This window comes from Salmo trutta, chromosome 5, assembly GCF_901001165.1.
Source record: "Salmo trutta chromosome 5, fSalTru1.1, whole genome shotgun sequence".
Lineage (NCBI taxonomy): Eukaryota > Metazoa > Chordata > Actinopteri > Salmoniformes > Salmonidae > Salmo > Salmo trutta.
In genome coordinates, this window is record NC_042961.1 from 32,725,186 (window position 1) to 32,744,693 (window position 19,508).

General features: G+C 40.6%; 1 protein-coding gene across 2 annotated transcripts in view; it reads right to left on the reverse strand.

Annotated features, from left to right (window-relative positions):
- The window catches only part of wdr11 (WD repeat domain 11), a 229,569-nt gene that overhangs the window by 169,331 nt on the left and 40,730 nt on the right, over positions 1-19,508 (reverse strand). For both annotated transcript variants that reach the window (XM_029753425.1, XM_029753424.1), the window contains exon 5: positions 7,400-7,601. In XM_029753425.1, the coding sequence (XP_029609285.1) occupies positions 7,400-7,601 (202 nt within the window). The remainder of the gene's footprint in view (positions 1-7,399; positions 7,602-19,508) is intronic.

Sequence of the window (19,508 nt, forward strand, 5' to 3'; positions counted from 1 at the left end):
AGGAGGGGTTTGGCTAAATGCGGAAGACACATTTCAATTGAATACATTCAGGTGGACAACTGACTAGGTATCCCCCTTTCCACACAGTTGGTACTGACACCCCTATTAGATCAAAGCAAAATCACAGTCTCCTTGATCAGAGCAACACTGAATCATGAGAAAGCCGAACAAACTACATAGTATTAAGTAGTGATGTACCAATATTATATTTTTGGTCGATACCGATATCCAATATTTTCCTTGCCCCCAAAAAATTTTAGTTAACACACACACACACACACACACACACACACACACACCACACACACACACACACACAGCGGTCTAAGGCACTGCATCTCAGTGCAAGAGGTGTCACTACAGTCCTTGGTTGGAATACAGGCTATAACGCATCCTGGTGTGATTGGGAGTCCCATAGGGCGGCGCACAACTGGCCCAGAGTCGTCCGGGTTTGACCGGGATAGGCTGTCATTGTAAATAAAATTTGTTCTTAACGGACTTGCCTAGTTAAATAAAAAGGTTGAACACACACACACACACACACACACACACACCACACTGACCAAAACGTAAATTTGTTGGCATTTACATATGTCCCCATTACCAGTAAAACAATCAAAACCCATTTCTTTCACTTGCTGTGCTGTTTCGTTGTTCATTTGTTCAGTCGTTTCATTCTCAACCAGGATTGCATCATACATGTCAAGCAGTGAAGTTTCAGCTGTCTGTCTGTCCGTGGCCGCTCTTCCTCTGTGCGCACTGCCACTGTTTCAATCTTGTCCAGCTGTGTATGTAACATTTCACATAAACCCTGTTTCTTGTCTGCATCGAAGTCCGGTCCTTGTACATAGCATGTTGTCAAGGGCAACTGTTTCATTCGCCAATGTGGGCCAGTAAAAACATCCACCTCGTCGGGAAAAGGGTCCATCTTCATGCCATAGAAACTAGTCAGCACTAACGTTGCTGGCTAACTGGTTTGCCAATGCTAAGCTAAGTCAGAATGGGCATGCGCACTCCACTGTTATGTGACAGAATCGGTGTCGTTAGAATTAGAAAACTACTCTGAACAAAAATGAAAGCAACATGTAAAGTGTTTGTCCCAAGTTACACGAGTTGAAAAAAATTATCCCAGAAATGTTCCATTACGCACATAAAGCTTCTCAAATTTTGTGCAGATTTGTTTACATCCCTGCCAGTTCTGTTGCGCAGTCATTTCAATGCCATGACAGAGGGCATCACATCTGTGGCAGTTGATGTGATTACTTCTTGAGTCAGTTGTTCAAATGGAGCTAGCTGGCGTGTTCATGTTTCCAAGTTTCAAACATGTTCTCAAATGCCATTGAAATGAGCATACAATACGACTTTCCCCAGTACAAAATCCTCGACAACCCACTGTGCTGTCAGCATGCTCATGAGGCTGATATTGCTGGTCCAAATGTCGGTCGTGAAGCTAATAGCAGTGACGCTATTACTGTGCAAATCCAGGGCAACATCTGAAAAATAGTACCAAACATTTTTTGGGACATTGTATCGGTGCGCGACCAGTCGGCGAAAGCCAACATCACCCACAACAAAGAACGGTTGATTGTCAAGGGCAATGAATTCCATTATCTAGGCGTTAATGGATTTTGCCTTTGAGTTGTCTCGCTGAAATGTTCTTACTCTTTGAAATGACTGCTCGACTTGTTGACTGCTTGAATCACAAAGCAGACATTGTGGGCTAGGTTAGGAATGCTGTGTTGCACGTTTAGAGCAGAATTTTACGTGGCATCATTACATCATGTACCTACGGTATATACAAAGACGTCCTCATCTATCTGTGTTATATAGGTATGCATATGTTGGCATTTTTTCCTAATATCGTCCGATTCCGATATGTTCAACGATATATTGTGCATCCCGACTATTAAGAAATGCTATAGATGGAAGGAAATTAGTGTAGAAACCTACCAAAAAAAATATTGGGCAACAACAAATTAAATTCCTTTTAGACAACTTCCTGGACAAAACATTTCACTGCAATAGTGAAGGCGTAAATTTGCCAGTAGAAAGCCTAAACAGTATATTTTCCTTTTCACTTACCTGATCAAATCAAAAAAATCTATCCAACCAAAAACAGAGACCAAGAAAGCCTGAGCCTAAGCCTTCACTATGGTCAAACACTAAAACAGTACAGAAATACAGTAAGGAAAAAGAACAAATAGCAGAAACCAGCTCAATGTATTTGAAGTATCCATAGAATTTAACCACTTGTGGGAAAAAAGTATTTGATCCCCTGCTGATGTTGTACATTTGCCCACTGACAAGGAAATGATCAGTCTATAATTTTAAATGGTAGGTTTACTTGAACAGTGAGACAGAATAACAAAAAAATCCTGAAAAACACATGTCAATAAACGTTATAAATTGATTTGCATTTTAATGAGGGAAATAAGTATTTGACCCCTCTGCAAAACATGACTTAGTACTTGGTGGCAAAACCCTTGTTGGCAATCAGAGGTCAGACGTTTCTTGTGGTTGGCCACCAGGTTTGCACACATCTCAGGAGGGATTTTGTCCCCCTCCTCTTTGCAGATCTTCTCCAAGCCATTAAGGTTTCGAGGCTGACGTTTGGCAACTCGAACCTTCAGCTCCCTCCACAGATTTTCTATGGGATTAAGGTCTGGAGACTGGCTAGGCCACTCCAGGACCTTAATGTGCTTCTTCTTGAGCCACTCCTTTGTTGCCTTGGCCGTGTGTTTTGGGTCATTGTCATTCTGGAATACCCATCCACAACCCATTTTCAATGCCCTGGCTGAGGGAAGGAGGTTCTCACCCAAGATTTGACGGTACATGGCCCCGTCCACCATCCCTTTGATGCGGTGAAGTTGTCCTGTCCCCTTAGCAGAAAAACACCCCCAAAGCATAATGTTTCCACCTCCATGTTTGACGGTGCGGATGGTGTTCTTGGGGTCATAGGCAGCAAACATGGCGAGTTGAGTTGATGCCAAAGAGCTCCATTTTGGTCTCATCTGACCACAACATTTTCACCAGTTGTCCTCTGAGTCATTGAGATGTTTATTGGCAAACTTCAGACACGCATGTATATGTGCTTTCTTGAGCAGGGGGACATTGCGGGCGCTGCAGGATTTCAGTCCTTCACGGCGTAGTGTGTTAATTGTTTTTTTTTGTGACTATGGTCCCAGCTGCCTTGAGATCATTGACAAGATCCTCCCGTGTAGTTATGGGCTGATTCCTCACCGTTCTCATGATCATTGCAACTCCACGAGGTGAGATCTTGCATGGAGCCCCAGGCCAAGGGAGATTGACAGTTCTTTTGTGTTTCTTCCATTTGCGAATAATCGCACCAACTGTTGTCACCACCTCACCAAGCTGCTTGGCGACGGTCTTGTAGCCCATTCCAGCCTTGTGCAGGCCTACAATCTTGTCCCTGACATCCTTGGAGAGCTCTTTGGTCTTGGCCGTGGTGGAGAGTTTGGAATCTGATTGATTGATTGCTTCTGTGGACAGGTGTCTTTTATACCGGTAACAAGCTGAGATTAGGAGCACTCCCATTAAGAGAGTGCTCCTAATCTCAGCTCGTTACCTGTATAAAAGACACCTGGGAGCCAAAAATCTTTCTGATTGAGAGGGGGTCAAAAACTTATTTCCCTCATTAAAATGCAAATCAATTTATAACATTTTTGACATGCATTTTTCTGGATTTTTTTGTTGTTATTCTGTCTCTCACTGTTCAAATAAACCTACCATTAAAATTATAGACTGATCATTTCATTGTCAGTGGGCAAACGTACAAAATCAGCAGGGGATCAAATACTTTTTTCCCCTCACTGTATACATGATGATCAATTACAGATCTTAGAATCACCTATTAAAAGACTAACAGGACCCACTGGTTTCGCCAATAACATTGAATTAACTACAGGACAAAATATAAACCCTCCAAGCCAAAAGGGCCTGTGGTGTTGATGGTATCCTAAATGAAATGATAAAATATGCAGACAACAAATTCCAATTGGCTACACGATTTCAATTGGCTACACTATTTAACATCCTTAGCTCGGGCTTCTTCCCCAATATTTGGAACCAAGGACTGATTACCCCAATAACTATGATCTGCGTCAACAGCAACCTCTGGAAAACCATCTGCATTATCATTAACAGACTACTACATTTCCTCAGTGAAAACATCCTCACCAAAGCCCCATATACTACCCACCACTGCGACCTGTACGCTCTCGTTGGCTGGCCTTCGCTACATAATCGTCGCCAAACACATTGGCTCCAGGTCATCTACAAGACCCTGCTAGGTAAAGTCCCCCCTTATCCCCGCTCACTGGTCACCATAGCAGCACCCACCTGTAGCACGCGCTCCAGCAGGTATATCTCTCTGGTCACCCCTAAAGCCAACTCCTCCTTTGGTCGTCTCTCCTTCCAGTTCTCTGCTGCCAATGACTGGAACGAACTACAAAAACCTCTGAAACTGGAAACACTTATCTCCCTCACTAGCTTTAAGCACCAGCTATCAGAGCAGCTCCCAGATCACTGCACCTGTACATAGCCCATCTATAAATTTAGCCCAAACTACTACCTCTTCCCCTACTGTATTTATTTATTTTGCTCCTTTGCACCATATTATTTATATTTTAACTTTGAACTTTCTTCAAACTACAAATCTACCATTCCAGTGTTTTACTTGCTATACTTTATTTACTTTGCCACCATGGCCTTTTTTGCCTTTACCTCCCTTATCTCACATCATTTGCTCACATTGTATATAGTCTTATTTTTTTTCTACTACATCATTGATTGTATGTTGTTTTACTCCATGTGTAACTGTGTTGTTGTATGTTGTCGAACTGCTTTGCTTTATCTTGGCCAGGTCGCAATTGTAAATGAGAACTTGTTGTCAACTTGCCTACCTGGTTAAATAAAGGTGAAATAAATAAATAAATAAAATAAAAAATGTCAAATTGCCTTTTTACCAAGTTATTGTAGGACAGACCCCATATCCACCCTGCAAACCCTAATTGACAAAAAAATAAAAATAAGTAAAGTCTTCTCATGCTTTGTTGACTAGTCTAAAGAAGGCCAGTTTTATTGCTTCTTTAATCAGGACAACGGTTTTTAGCTGTGCCAACAATTGCAAAAGGGTTTTCTAATGATCAATTAGGCTTTTAAAATGATAAACTTGGTGCCATTGGAACACAGGAGTGATGATTGCTGATAATGGGCCTCCGTATGCCTATGTAGATATTCAATAAATATTGATTTTATTTTTTTCCAATCAGCCGTTTCCAGCAACAATAGTCATTTACAACATTAACAATGTCTACACTATTTCTGATGAATTTGATGTTAATCCTTCTAACCCCCCCTAAAAGATTTAGATGCACTATTGTAAAATGGTTGTTCCACTGGATATCATAAGGTGAATGCACCAATTTGTAAGTCGCTCTGGATAAGAGTGTCTGCTAAATGACTTAAATGTAAATGTTATTTTAATGGACAAAAAAAAAATTGCTTTTTTTTTCCAAAAACAAGGACATTTCTAACCTGTTGGGGATGGCTGTTGAGTAGGTGGGACGCAAGCGTCCCACTGGCCCAGAAAGGCCAAGTGACCCCAAACATTTGAACGGTAGTGTATGTAAATAAGGTATTACTGTTTTTTATCTTTTATAAAGTCGCAAATATTTCAAAAACCTGTTTTCGCCTTGTTATTATGGGGTATTGTGTGGAGACTAATGAGGAACATTTTAATTTAATCCACTTTAAAATAAGGCTGTAATGTAACAAAATGTGGAAGAGGTCAAGGGGTGTGAATACTTTCCCGAATGCACTGTACTACTCAGTTTCATCATCTGTCCGGGTAGCTGGTCTCAGACGATCACGCAGGTGAAGAAGCCAGATGTGTTGTGGCCTTTTATTGTCCCTAGCTGATAAGAGAATTATCTAATAAAGGTAAATGAATCAATAAACCATGATGAATTATTAGTCATACAGCATGGTTAATGAATAATCAATGTAATGATCGATGTAGGGATCGATTGGTCTGATTAGTTCCGGAAAGTCCAGGAACCACTGGAGAGGGAAAGAAATGTGTATGCAATTAGTATAGAGAGCTAGAGAAGCAGATGGTCAAGGGAGTAAAACTTCAGAGAGTTCCTAACCTTGAAGGAAAGGAACAGGCTGAGCCAGAAGGTGATAAACAGTGTGAGAAGTTTATGGGGGTTGCAGGTCACCAACAGATTGTGTGTAAATGCATGTGCGTAAGTAAGCAAGAACTATATAATGACTGTTTTGTTATCCTGACGGCAGAACGTTCTCTGAATAAAGCTACAGAAACCTTTTGCAGAAAGCTGAGTCCTTGCCTAATTATTTTAACCCATTGTCTTACAAACCTTGGGCATTAGTCAAGGCGAATTGATTATTGATTATTATCAAAGATATAAAATTCCTTTAACACTAGCACAAGGTGCACCTGTGTAATGATCATGCTGTTTAATCAGCTTCTTGATATGCCACACCTGTCAAGAGGATGGAATATCTTGGGAAAGGATAAATGCTCACTAACAGGGATGTAAACAAATGACAATGACGACCTTTCTCGCTCTCTCAAATGTCCTCTGTCTAGCTAGTTACTGTTCAAAATCAAACTAATATGCTACGTGATGTGACAGAATCACAGACAGGCCGTGTGTTATGATCAGCACATAGAATGTAGGACGATGGTAATTAGGCCTAATAAAAGGTAATGACTCACTTACAACTTTTCCTGTATGTACCGTTGAGTGATTTCTTGAACTCAACCAGAATAAATTATTCGTATTACAAGACTAAATAATAAACTAGCTACAGACATGAAGGTGGGCAGCTGTGTTTAGAGGGTGGTTATTAGAGCAACGGTAGCCTATGCCTCACTGCAACAGTCAAACAAATATTGCATAGGGGCAATTCCATACAGGTTGGCCTAAATATGTTTTTGATCTTCCTGAAATAAAATCCATAGAAATGTCATTTGAGGGAAGGATGTTTAGCATACCTTTGAAGTCTATTTCCAAAACGATAATTGAGAAATAATTCACATTGGAAAATTGGTGGCATTTCGCCTTACCCAGGCCTTCTTTAAGACACTACAACAATGAGTCTGTAGATGCTACAAAGCGAGTCATGCTCTCATTTGAAACCTTAATGTGGGCTCTGAAATATGAGTAATGTTTTGTCATTCATTTATGAATAATACAAATATATACTTACATATCTCAAAAGTACCCATTTTGATAAAGTACATTTTTAGATATATTGTTTTAAACAATACAAACTTTCTAATATGGAACGTGTAATAAGAACCATGCATCTAATATGGATCATGCGGTGTTTAGCTATGGGGTTTTCTTACGTTGGCTTCTCGTTGGTGATGAGCACTTTGACCTTGTTCAGGGCCTTCTTGGCACCGGTGGGGGCAGGGAGGGCAGCAGGCACAGGCTTAGTGTGGGCAGGGCTGGCATGGGGGCTGGCGATATAGACCTTCTTACCCCCGCTGCCCGGGGGTTTGGAGTGAGAGAAGTCGGAGATGAAGACAATGCCTTCACTGGTCAGCACTGAGCATGAAAGAAGAGAGCAAGGGAAGAGATTATGACAGGTTTGAAATCTATTTAAAGTATAAGTGGTTTTTTTCTTATTATTAACAGGACTGTAATGACTGCTCTAGGATCAACAGGTCTGGGACCTGTTCAAAGGAATGTTGTTCAGGGGCATCACGCATCCCAAGAATCTGAGGGGGAAATATGCCATCCGTAAATTTAGCATTTTTTAAACCTCTGAAACAACTTTTTTTCTGTAATCTAAAGCCATCATTATGCTTAATTCTATTAATCCCCAAAACTAACTTACGTGAATAATTAGCATTTTTCTGAAGCCGAAGACAGGATATTCAAACGCTAATTTGACCTACAGCGGCAAAGAGAAGAATCTGATCCTTTTGGAATTATCAGGATTTTATCTGATCTTCATCTTAGTCACAACAATAGACAAACGCAGTGTGCTTACACTAATAACAAATTGTATTGTTCTTGTCTATATTGAATACATCATTGAAACATTCACAGTGTAGGTTGGAAAAAGGATGTGAATCTCTAGGCTAATGACTTCTCCCAAAAGCTAATTGGAGTCAGGAGTCAGCTAATCTGGAGTCCAATCAATGAGACGAGATTGGAGATGTTGGTTAGAGCTGCCTTGCCCTGAGTTTGCTATTCACAAGAAGCATTGCCTGATGTGAACCATGCCTCGAACAAAAGAGATCTCAGAAGACCTATTAAGAATTGTTGACTTGCATAAAGCTGGAAAGGGTTACAAAAGTATCTCTAAAAGCCTTGATGTTCATCAGTCCTCAGTAAAACAGATTGTCTATAAACGGAGAAAGTTCTGCACTGTTGCTACTCTCCCTAGGAATGGCCATCCTGCAAAGACAACTGCAAGGGCAGTGCAGAATGCTCAAGAAGAATCCTAGAGTGTCAGCTAAAGACCTAAAGAAATCTTTGGAACATGCTAACATCTCTGTTGACGAGTTTACGATACGTAAAACGCTAAACAAGAATGGTGTTCATGGGAGGACACCACGAAATAAGCCAGTGCTGTCCAACAAAAACATTGCTGCACATCTGAAGTTTGCAGAAGTGCACCTGGATGTTCCACAGCGCTACTGGCAAAATATTCTGTGGACAGATGAAACTACAGTTGAGTTGTTTGGAAGGAACACAACACTGTGTGGCGAAAAAGGGGCACAGCACACCAACATCAAAACCTCATCAACCATAAAGCAGCTCAAACCATCATGGTTTGAGCTGCTTTGCTGCCTCAGGGACAGGACAGCTTGCTATCAGACGGAAAAATGAATTCCCAAGTTTATCAAGACATTTTGCAGGAGAATGTAAGGCTATCTGTCCACCAATTGAAGCTCAACATAAGTTGGGAGATGCAACAGGACAACAACCCAAAACACAGAAGAAAATTAACAACAGAAGAAAATACACCTTCTGGAGTGGCCCAGTCAGAGTCCCGACCTCAAACTGATTTAAAATGCTGTGGCATGATCTTGAGAGCGGTTCACACCAGACATCCTAAGAATATTGCTGAACAGAGACAGTTTTGTAAAGAGGAATGGTCCAAAATTCCCCCTGACCATTGTGCATGTCTGATCCACAACTACAGAAAACTGTTTGGTTGAGTTTATTGCTGCCAAAGGAGGGTCAACCAGTTATTAAATCCAAGGGTTCACATACTTTTTACACCCTACACTGTGAATGTTTACACGGTGTGTTCAATTAAGACATGAAAACGTATAATTGGTTGTGTGTTATTAGTTTATGCTGACTGTTTGTCTATTATTGTGACTTAGATGAAGATCAGATCAAATTTTATATTTTTCTTGCCACTATGCACCAACAAGGCTTTTCATCAATAAGCAGCTTGATTACTGCTAGAGTACTGTAGGTTTATTGATCTACTGTACTTCAACAACAGATGTACTCACAATGGATTGTGGCTGGAGATTATCCATTGATCTTGCTTTTTAGTCCAGGAAAACCTCCCCATAATGTTTGAATTAGTGGAATAGGATGATTTTTTACATGAAAGAACATATTTACATTAATGGGGTAAACCTTCTCTAAAAGCATGTATTAGGCAGTTTGATAGGTCTAAACCCTAATCAATCCATCCAATGTACATATGTTGTTTAAGTAGATCAATAAAGCTACAGTACTCTAGTAGCTGTCAAGCTGCTTATGCTGAAAAGTCCTGTTAGTGCATAGGTCAAATTAGCTTTTGAATTTCCTGTCTTTTTCAACATCAGACAAAAGCTAATACTTAACTTAAAACACCAACTGTAAAAATATCTTAATTACTTAACTAATTTATATAATGATTTAAAATGTGCATACATTTGCATAAGAGGAACACATTTACCACAGTACCCAACTTCCACCATGATGGATGTTCTGAATACAGTCACCATTAAATATGTCTGCGTTGCTTTTATAAAACAGTAACCAACATATTTTCAACAAAACATTATTTTGATAAGTACGTTTAATTTTATAAGCAAATTCCTACAAGTTAATTCTTCCACCAGTCCAGACAAAAATATGGTTGTTAGTACTTTTGGTCATGTTGCTAGACGGACAGTTTTTTTTAGCAACAAAAACCGGTGTGTGCGCAACTATGGGGCAAAACAGACGGGTTTGGCTTAGACTGTTGACAACATAAACTATATTTAGTCTCCAAATATTTATTGAAAACATAAAAATATCGTTAGTTGTTGGTTAGCTACAGTGCCTTCAGAAAGCATTCATACCCCTTGACATATGACATGTGTTACAGCCTGAATTCTAAATTTATTAAATAGATTTGTCTCCCCCATCTACACACAATACCCCTAAAAACATGTTTTAGACATTTTAGAAAATGTATTGAACATGAAATACAGAAGTATACAGAAGTATTCACAGCCAAGTCAATATTTTGTAGAAGAACCTTTGGCGGCGATTACAGCTGTGAGTCATTTGGGAAAGTATAAGATCTTTGCATACCTGGATTATACAATATTTGCCCATTACACTTTTCCAAATTCTTCAAACTCTGTCAAGTTGTTTGCTGATAAGTTGCTCGTCTTGCCATAGATTTTCAAGCCAATTTAAGTCAAACTGTAACTAGGCCACTCAGGAATATTCAACGTCGTCTTGGTAAGCACCTCCAGTGTAGATTTGGCTTTGTGTTGTAGGTTTTTGTCTTGCTGAAAGCTGAACTCATGTCCCAGTGTCTGTTGGAAAGCAAACTGTACGAGATTTCCTCTAGGTTTTTGCCTGTGATTTATTCCATATTCGTGTTGTCTAATTTTTCCTTATTTTTTTTTCTCTCCGCAATCTCGTGATTATGATCTTGTTTAGTCGCTGAAACTCCACAATGGGCTCTGGAGAGGTGAAGGTCGAGTCATGTCCTCCAAAACATGACCCGCCAAGCCACACTTCTTAACACATGCTCGTTTAACCCAGAAGCCAGCTGCACCAATGTGTCGGAGGAAACACCGTTAAACTGACGACCAAAGTCAGCCTGCAGGTGCCAGCCACGGCACAAGGAGTTGCTAGAGCACGATGAGCCAAGTAAATACCCCCCGGACAAGCCCTACCCTAACCTGGACGACGCTGGGCAAATTGTGCACGGCCTTATGGGACTCCCGGTCACGGCCAGTTGTGTAGTGACGCCGCAACACTGTGATGTAGTGCCTTAAACCACTGCGCCACTCAGCAGGACCTATTCCGTTACGTTTTAGACAACAACAAAAAATTCCCTAGTTCTTGCCGATGACAAGCATACCCATAACATGATGCAGCCACCACCATGCATTGAAAATATGAAGAGTGGTACTCAGTGATGTGTTGGATTAGCTACGACCATAACGCTTTGTATTCAGGACTAAAAGTTAATTTCTTTGCCACATTTTTGCGGTATTAACCTGTTGGGGCTAGGGGGCAGTATTTGCACGGCCGGATAAAAAAACGTGCCGATTTAATCTGGTTACTACTCCTGCCCAGTAACTAGAATATGCATATAATTATTGGCTTTGGATAGAAAACACCCTAACGTTTCTAAAACTGTTTGAATGGTGTCTGTGAGTATAACAGAACTCATTTGGCAGGCCAAAACCTGAGAAGATTCCTTACAGGAAGTGGCCTGTCTGACCATTTCTTGCCCTCCTTGATCATCTCTAACAAAAACAGGGGATCTCTGGCATGACGTGACACTTCCTACGGCTCCCATAGGCACTCAGAACACGGGAAAAAGCTGAATGACGTAATTCAAGGCCCAGGCTGAAACACACTAGTGCGTTTGGCAAGTGCTCTATCAGAGGGCCATCAGACTGAGGCTCGTGCATGAGGGGATAGCATGCTTTTACTTTCACTCTCTTTGTAATAAAAAAAGATTTCCCGGTCGGAATATTATCGCTTTTTTACGAGAAAAGTGGCATAAAAATTGATTTTAAACAGCGGTTGACATGCTTCGAAGTACGGTAACGGAATATTTAGAAATGTTTTGTCACGAAATGCGTCGTGCTCGTAACCCTTATTTACCCTTTCGGATAGTGTCTTGAACGCACGAACAAAACGCCGCTATTTGGATATAACTATGGATTATTTGGGACCAAACCAACATTTGTTATTGAAGTAGAAGTCCTGGGAGTGCATTCTGATGAAGAACAGCAAAGGTAATAACATTTTTCTTATAGTAAATCTGACTTTGGTGAGTGCTAAACTTGCTGGGTGTCTAAATAGCTAGCCCTGTGATGCCGGGCTATCAACTTAGAATATTGCAAAATGTGCTTTAACCGAAAAGCTATTTTAAAATCGGACATAGCGAGTGCATATAGGAGTTCTGTATCTATAATTCTTAAAATAATTGTTATGTTTGTTGTGAACGTTTATCGTGAGTAATTTAGTAAATTCACCGGAAGTGTTCGGTGGGAATGCTAGTCACATGCTAATGTAAAAAGCTGGTTTTTGATATAAATATGAACTTGATTGAACAGACATGCATGTATTGTATAACATAATGTCCTAAGATTGTCATCTGATGAAGATCATCAAAGGTTAGTGCTGCATTTAGCTGTGGTTTGGGTTTGTGTGACATATGCTAGCTTGAAAAATGGGTGTCTGATTATTTATGGCTGGGTACTCTGCTGACATAATCTAATGTTTTGCTTTCGTTGTAAAGCCTTTTTGAAATCGGACAGTGTGGTTAGATTAACGAGAGTCTTGTCTTTAAAATGGTGTAAAATAGTCATATGTTTGAGAAATTGAAGTAATAGCATTTCTAAGGTATTTGAATAACGCGCCACGGGATTCCACTGGCTGTTGAGTAGGTGGGACGCTTATAGGGTGTGCTCCTAATCTCAGCTTGTTACCTGTATAAAAGACACCTGTCCACAGAAGCAATCAATCAGATTCCAAACTCTCCACCATGGCCAAGACCAAAGAGCTCTCCAAGGATGTCAGGGACAAGATTGTAGACCTACACAAGGCTGGAATGGGCTACAAGACCATCGCCAAGCAGATTGGTGAGGTGACAACATTTGGTGTGTTTATTCGCAAATGGAAGAAACACAAAAGAACTGTCAATATCCCTCGGCCTGGGGCTCCATGCAAGATCTCACCTCGTGGGGTTGCAATGATCATGAGAACGGTGAGGAATCAGCGCAGAACTACACGGGAGGATCTTGTCAATGATCTCAAGGTAGCTGGGACCATAGTCACCAAGAAAACAATTGGTAACACTACGCTGTGAAGGACTGAAATCCTGCAGCGCCCCCAAGGTCCCCCTGCTCAAGAAAGCACATATACATGCCCGTCTGAAGTTTGCCAATGAACATCTGAATGATTCAGAGGACAACTGGGTGAAAGTGTTGTGGTCAGATGAGACCAAAATGGAGCTCTTTGGCATCAACTCAACTTGCCGTGTTTGGAGGAGGAGGAATGCTGCCTATGACCCCAAGAATACCATCCCCACCGTCAAACATGGAGGTGGAAACATTATGCTTTGGGGGTGTTTTTCTGCTAAGGGGACAGGACAACTTCACCGCATCAAAGAGATGATGGACGGGGCCATGTACCGTCAAATCTTGGGTGAGAACCTCCTTCCCCAAGCCAGGGCATAGAAAATGGGTTGTGGAAGGATATTCCAGAATGACAATGACCCAAAACACACAGCCAAGGCAACAAAGGAGTGGCTCAAGAAGAAGCACATTAAGGTCCTGGAGTGGCCTAGCCAGTCTCCAGACCTTGATCCAATAGAAAATCTGTGGAGGGAGCTGAAGGTTCGAGTTCCCAAACGTCAGCCTCGAAACCTTAATGACTTGGAGAAGATCTGCAAAGAGGAGTGGGACAAAATCCCTCCTGAGATGTGTGCAAACCTGGTGGCCAACTACAACAAACGTCTGACCTCTGATTGGCAAAACCCTTGTTGGCACCAAGTACTAAGTCATGTTTTGCAGAGGGGGTCAAAAACGTATTTCCCTCATTAAAATGCAAATCAATTTATAATTTTTTTTGCGTTTTTCTGGATTTTGTTGTTATTCTGTCTCTCAGTGTTCAAATAAACCTACCATTAACATTATAGACTGATCATTTTTGTCAGTGGGCAAACGTACAAAATCAGCAGGGGATCAAATACATACAGTGAGGGAAAGAAGTATGTATGCATGCATGCATGCATGCATGCATGAATGAATGAGAGGTCGACCGATTATGATTTTTCAACACCAATACCGCTTATTGGAGGACCAAAAAAGCCGATAGCGATTAATCGGACGATTATTTTATTTTTATTTTTTTGTAATAATGACAATTACAACAATACTGAATGAACACTTATTTTAACTTAATATAATACATCAAAATCAATTTAGTCTCAAATAAATAATGAAACATGTTCAATTTGATTTAAATAATTCAAAAACAAAGTGTTGGAGAAGAAAGTAAAAGTGCAATATATGCCATGTAAAAAAAAGCTAACGTTTAAGTTCCTTGCTCAGAACATGACAACATCTGAAAGCTGGTGGCTCCTTTTAACATGAGTCTTCAATATTTCCAGGTAAGAAGTTTTAGGTTGTAGTTATTATAGGACTATTTCTCTCTTTACCATTTGTATTTCATATACAAGTGACTATTGGATGTTCTAATAGTAACTTTAGGATTGCCAGCCTAATCTCGGGAGTTGATAGGCTTGAAGTCATAAACAGCGCAATGCTTGAAGCATTGCAAAGAGCTGATGGCAAACGCAGGAAAGTGCTGTTTGAATGAATGCTTACGAGCCTGCTGCTGCCTACCACCGCTCAGTCAGACTGCTCTATCAAATCATAGACTTACTTATAATAACACAAAGAAATATGAGCCTTAGGTCATAAATATGGTCAAATCCGGAAACTATCCTTTCGAAAAACAAAACGTTTATTCTTTCAGTGAAATACAGAACCGTTACATATTTTATCTTGCCTGCTAACCTGGATTTCTTTTAGCTAAATATGCAGGTTTAAAAATATATACTTCTGTGTATTGATTTTAAGAAAGGCATTGATGTTTATGGTTAGGTACATTCGTGCAACGATTGTGCTTTTTTTCACAAATGCGCTTTTGTTAAATCATCCCCCGTTTGGCGAAGTTGGCTGTCTTTGTTAGAAAGAAATAGTCTTAATACAGTTCGCAACGAGCCAGGCGGCCCAAACTGCTGCATATACCTTGACTCTGTTGCACAGAACGCAAGAGAAGTGACACAATTTCCCTAGTTAAAAGAAATTCATGTTAGCAGGCAATATTAACTAAATATGCAATTTTAAAAATATATACTTGTGTATTGATTTTAAGAAAGGCGTTGATGTTTTAGGTGCACATTGGTGAAACGACAGTGCTTTATTCGCGAATGCGCTTGTTAAATCACCCGTTTGGCGAAATAGGCTATGATTCAATGCTAAATTAACAGGCACCGCATCGATTATATGCAACGCAGGAGAAGCTAGATAAACTAGTAATATCATCAACCATGTGTAGTTAACTAGTGATTATGTTAAGATTGATTTTTTTTATAAGATATGTTTAATGCTAGTTAGCACCTTACCTTGGCTCCTTGCTGCACTCGCATTAACAGATAGTCGTGTCACTGTTCATCTTGACAGGGAAACATTTCAAACAGATCTTTCTTGTCGGGGCAAAGTATTGCTGCAGAGTCAATTAAACTTTCTTTAATGAATTCGCCCTCAGCGAATGGCTTGCTATGTTTAGCAATTTTGTGGCTAGCTCTCGCAATTCTGTCGTTTGCTGAAATCAGTTTTGTGAAAAGACCTTGCTGCTTTTGCAACTGAGAAAGCAACTCTTTCGATGCACTTGCCTACTGCTCAGAAGACATATTCCTATATTTCTGTGTCGGGACAAGTTGTAGTCTTTCAAGACAGCGAAGCCCTCTTCGCAGACTAAGCACACAGCTTTCCATGCCACCTCAGTAAAGACATTTTTCGATGTCCACTCTTGCTGGAACACTCTACATTCATTGTCTACCTTATCTTAGAAAAACTAATTTTTGCGCAATTTCTAGCTAGCTACTATCTCTAACAGTGACGTGTGTCGGCCTGTCAGTCCTCGTGCAGTTGTTATTTATACGTGCCTTCAAAATAAATGTCCCACAAGCGGTGGGAGTTAAATCATTACACAAAGGCGAGTATTCATTGGGCTCTTAATTTGAATAACAAATACGTTTTTCAAAACTTCTCAAAAATGATTTGTGATCTGAGCATGATTCCGCAGGCAGTATTGAATCAGGTTGCGGGCCGCATATGGCACCTGGGCCGGCCTTTGCCCAGGCCTGGGTTAGGAGAACTTAAGCAGCAGGTTAGGAAAAGTGGTAGCTAAAATGCTACAATTGTCCCCAACGCGACTAACATATCTAGCTACAACCAGGCCTGCCCGGAGAACAGTCTTGGTTTCCACTAATGCGATGCTGCAAACCCGTGAGGTAGCAACTAACATGCTGACCAGACACGTCACGTGCACGAGCATCACAACAAATTTAGGAAACCATGTTATTTAATTATTGCACCCACACTGCTCACGCGCACCAACGAGTGTCTGCATTGCCAAGGCCTAAAATAGAAGTCATTCCTATTTCTGACACAGATCGAGCTGCAAGTCCTGCCTCTCCAATCTCCTCATTGGTTTATAGAAGCAGGAACCCACGTGTCATCTCCTCATTGGTTATACCCACATGGGTGATTGAAAGACTAAATGTTTTCCCGGTTGTCGTGGTAATACTATGAAAGTGTAGATGCCAATCACCATATAAGTTCAAAGATGAAAAAGCCTGGAAAGAGAAGAGATGACTAGAAACGATTCGGTTGGCCGTTTTAAGTGTGGATTAATTGTCGGAGTAGAGGACCTTGTGCATTTCAGGTAAAATAACAACTCAATGTTTATATCCCAGGACAAATTAGCTTGCAACAGCAAGCTAGCTAAATAGGACAAATTAGCTAGCAAGTGCAATCTAACTAGCTAAATTGCCATACATGTTCAATGCTTTTCGACCTGTCCCAAAATTAATGTCATTGGTTCAGAGTTTGTTTTGATATTTTAACCTGCGTGTCGTGATTGCGTTTGGTGTAGGGTGACAAAATAAAAAGTATGCACGATAGCGCACAAGCCGGTTTGGGTTCCGTGTAATGGTACAAAGTCAACTAACGAAACGGATACAATTCCAATAAAGGCTATCTGGCTTGAATTAAATTTTGAATTTGGCTTAGAACCAAAATATATTGGAGCGTCAATGTTGTCGGAATGTAACGTTAGCTAGCTAGGTAAAAACTGTTGCTAAGATACGAGAGTGGCTAGGTTTAAGTTGTGTCACAGCTCGGTACTCAATGAGGACATGCTGCATTTCTAACTTTTAAAGAAACTGTTGGATCTGTAATCGTAATTCTGTCCATCTTCTTCTGTTTCGCCTTCAACAAAAATGAAATATTAGCCTGTTAGCTCGCATGTAATTAGTTTGCTATCTTTTATAGCAAACGATGGAAAGCTAAGAACATTTGTTTTGATTAAATCACCTTTATTGAATATTCTAAATTGGTCATAATTAATCTTTCTCTGTGGCTCGACTGTCACTTGACAACTTTGTGGAATTTCTTAGCGGTCACTTCAAAAAGCGCCTTTGTGATAATGCTAATAACCCAAAAATTGTTTTAGGAAGACAACTAGTAAATCGATCGCAGTGTCACCTAGTGACCATTTAGGTAATGGAGTTCTCAGCTGAGGTGGCAAATTTCGTTCAGGAATACAGATTATTGACGGAGAACAGAAGAGGGGGGGAACTCACTAACACGTGTTGGCCAATCAAAATCTAATACAGACATATCGCCGCCTCTATAACGTAAAAAAAAAAAAAAAATCTGCATATCTAAGCATCTTCTGTTTATCCTCCTGACTGGTGGTTATTTTTTGAAAGACACAAAATATGCTTCTCTGCATCTCTGCTAAAATCTGGGTAAAAGATTGAAAGGAATGTGAGTCTTATTAAGTTATTGCTTGCTTTTCAAAAGTCTACCAACCTTGCCAGCAGGCATGCCAGCTAAGATAGTTAGCCAAGCTAGCTACTCTTACTTGATTGATAGCCTGAAGTTGCTTCTTGGTAGCTAATTATGACATTGGGAACCTATCTGGGCTAGCTAAAGCCAACGTCATAAAATGTCTATGTGCCTGGTAGTATTAGAGAAAAATACATAAATACATACATACATACATACATACATACATACATACATACATACATACATACATACATACATACATACATACATACATACATACATACATAGTGGGGCAAAAAAGTATTTCAGTAAGTCAGCCACCAATTGTGCAAGTTCTCCCACTTAAAAAGATGAGAGAGGCCTGTAATTTTCATCATAGGTACACTTCAATTACACTTCAAAAAATCCAGAAAATCACATTGTAGGATTTTTAATGAATTTATTTGCAAATTATGGTGGAAAATAAGTATTTGGTCAATAACAGAAGTTTCTCAACACTTTGTTATATACCCTTTATTGGCAATGACACAGGTCAAACGTTTTCTGTAAGTCTTCACAAGGTTCTCACACACTGTTGCTGGTATTTTGGCCCATTCCTCCATGCAGATCTCCTCTAGAGCAGTGATGTTTTGGGGCTGTCGCTGGGCAACACGGACTTTCAACTCCCTCCAAAGATTTTCTAATGGGGTTGAGATCTGGAGACTGGCTAGGCCACTACAGGACCTTGAAAAGCTTCTTACGAAGCCACTCCTTCGTTGCCCGGGCGGTGTGTTTGGGATCATTGTCATGCTGAAAGACACAGCCATGTTTCATCCTCAATGCCCTTGCTGATGGAAGGAGGTTTTCACTCAATCTCACGATACATGGCCCCATTCATTCTTTCCTTTACACGGATCAGTCGTCCTGGTCCCTTTGCAGAAAAACAGCCCCAAAGCATGATGTTTCCACCCCCATGCTTCACAGTAGGTATGGTGTTCTTTGGATGCAACTCAGCATTCTTTGTCCTCCAAACACGACGAGTTGAGTTTTTACCAAAAAGTTATATTTTGGTTTCATCTGACCATATGACATTCTCCCAATCCTCTTCTGGATCGTCCAAATGCTCTCTAGCAAACTTCAGACAGGCCTGGACATGTACTGGCTTAAGCAGGGGGACACGTCTGGCACTGCAGGATTTGAGGTCCTGGCGGCGTAGCGTGTTACTGATGGTAGGCTTTGTTACTTTGGTCCCAGCTCTCTGCAGGTCATTCACTAGGTCCCCCAGTGTGGTTCAGGGATTTTTGCTCACCGTTCTTGTGATCATTTTGACCCCACGGGGGGTGAGATCTTGCGTGGAGCCCCAGATCGAGGGAGATTATCAGTGGTCTTGTATGTCTTCCATTTCCTAATA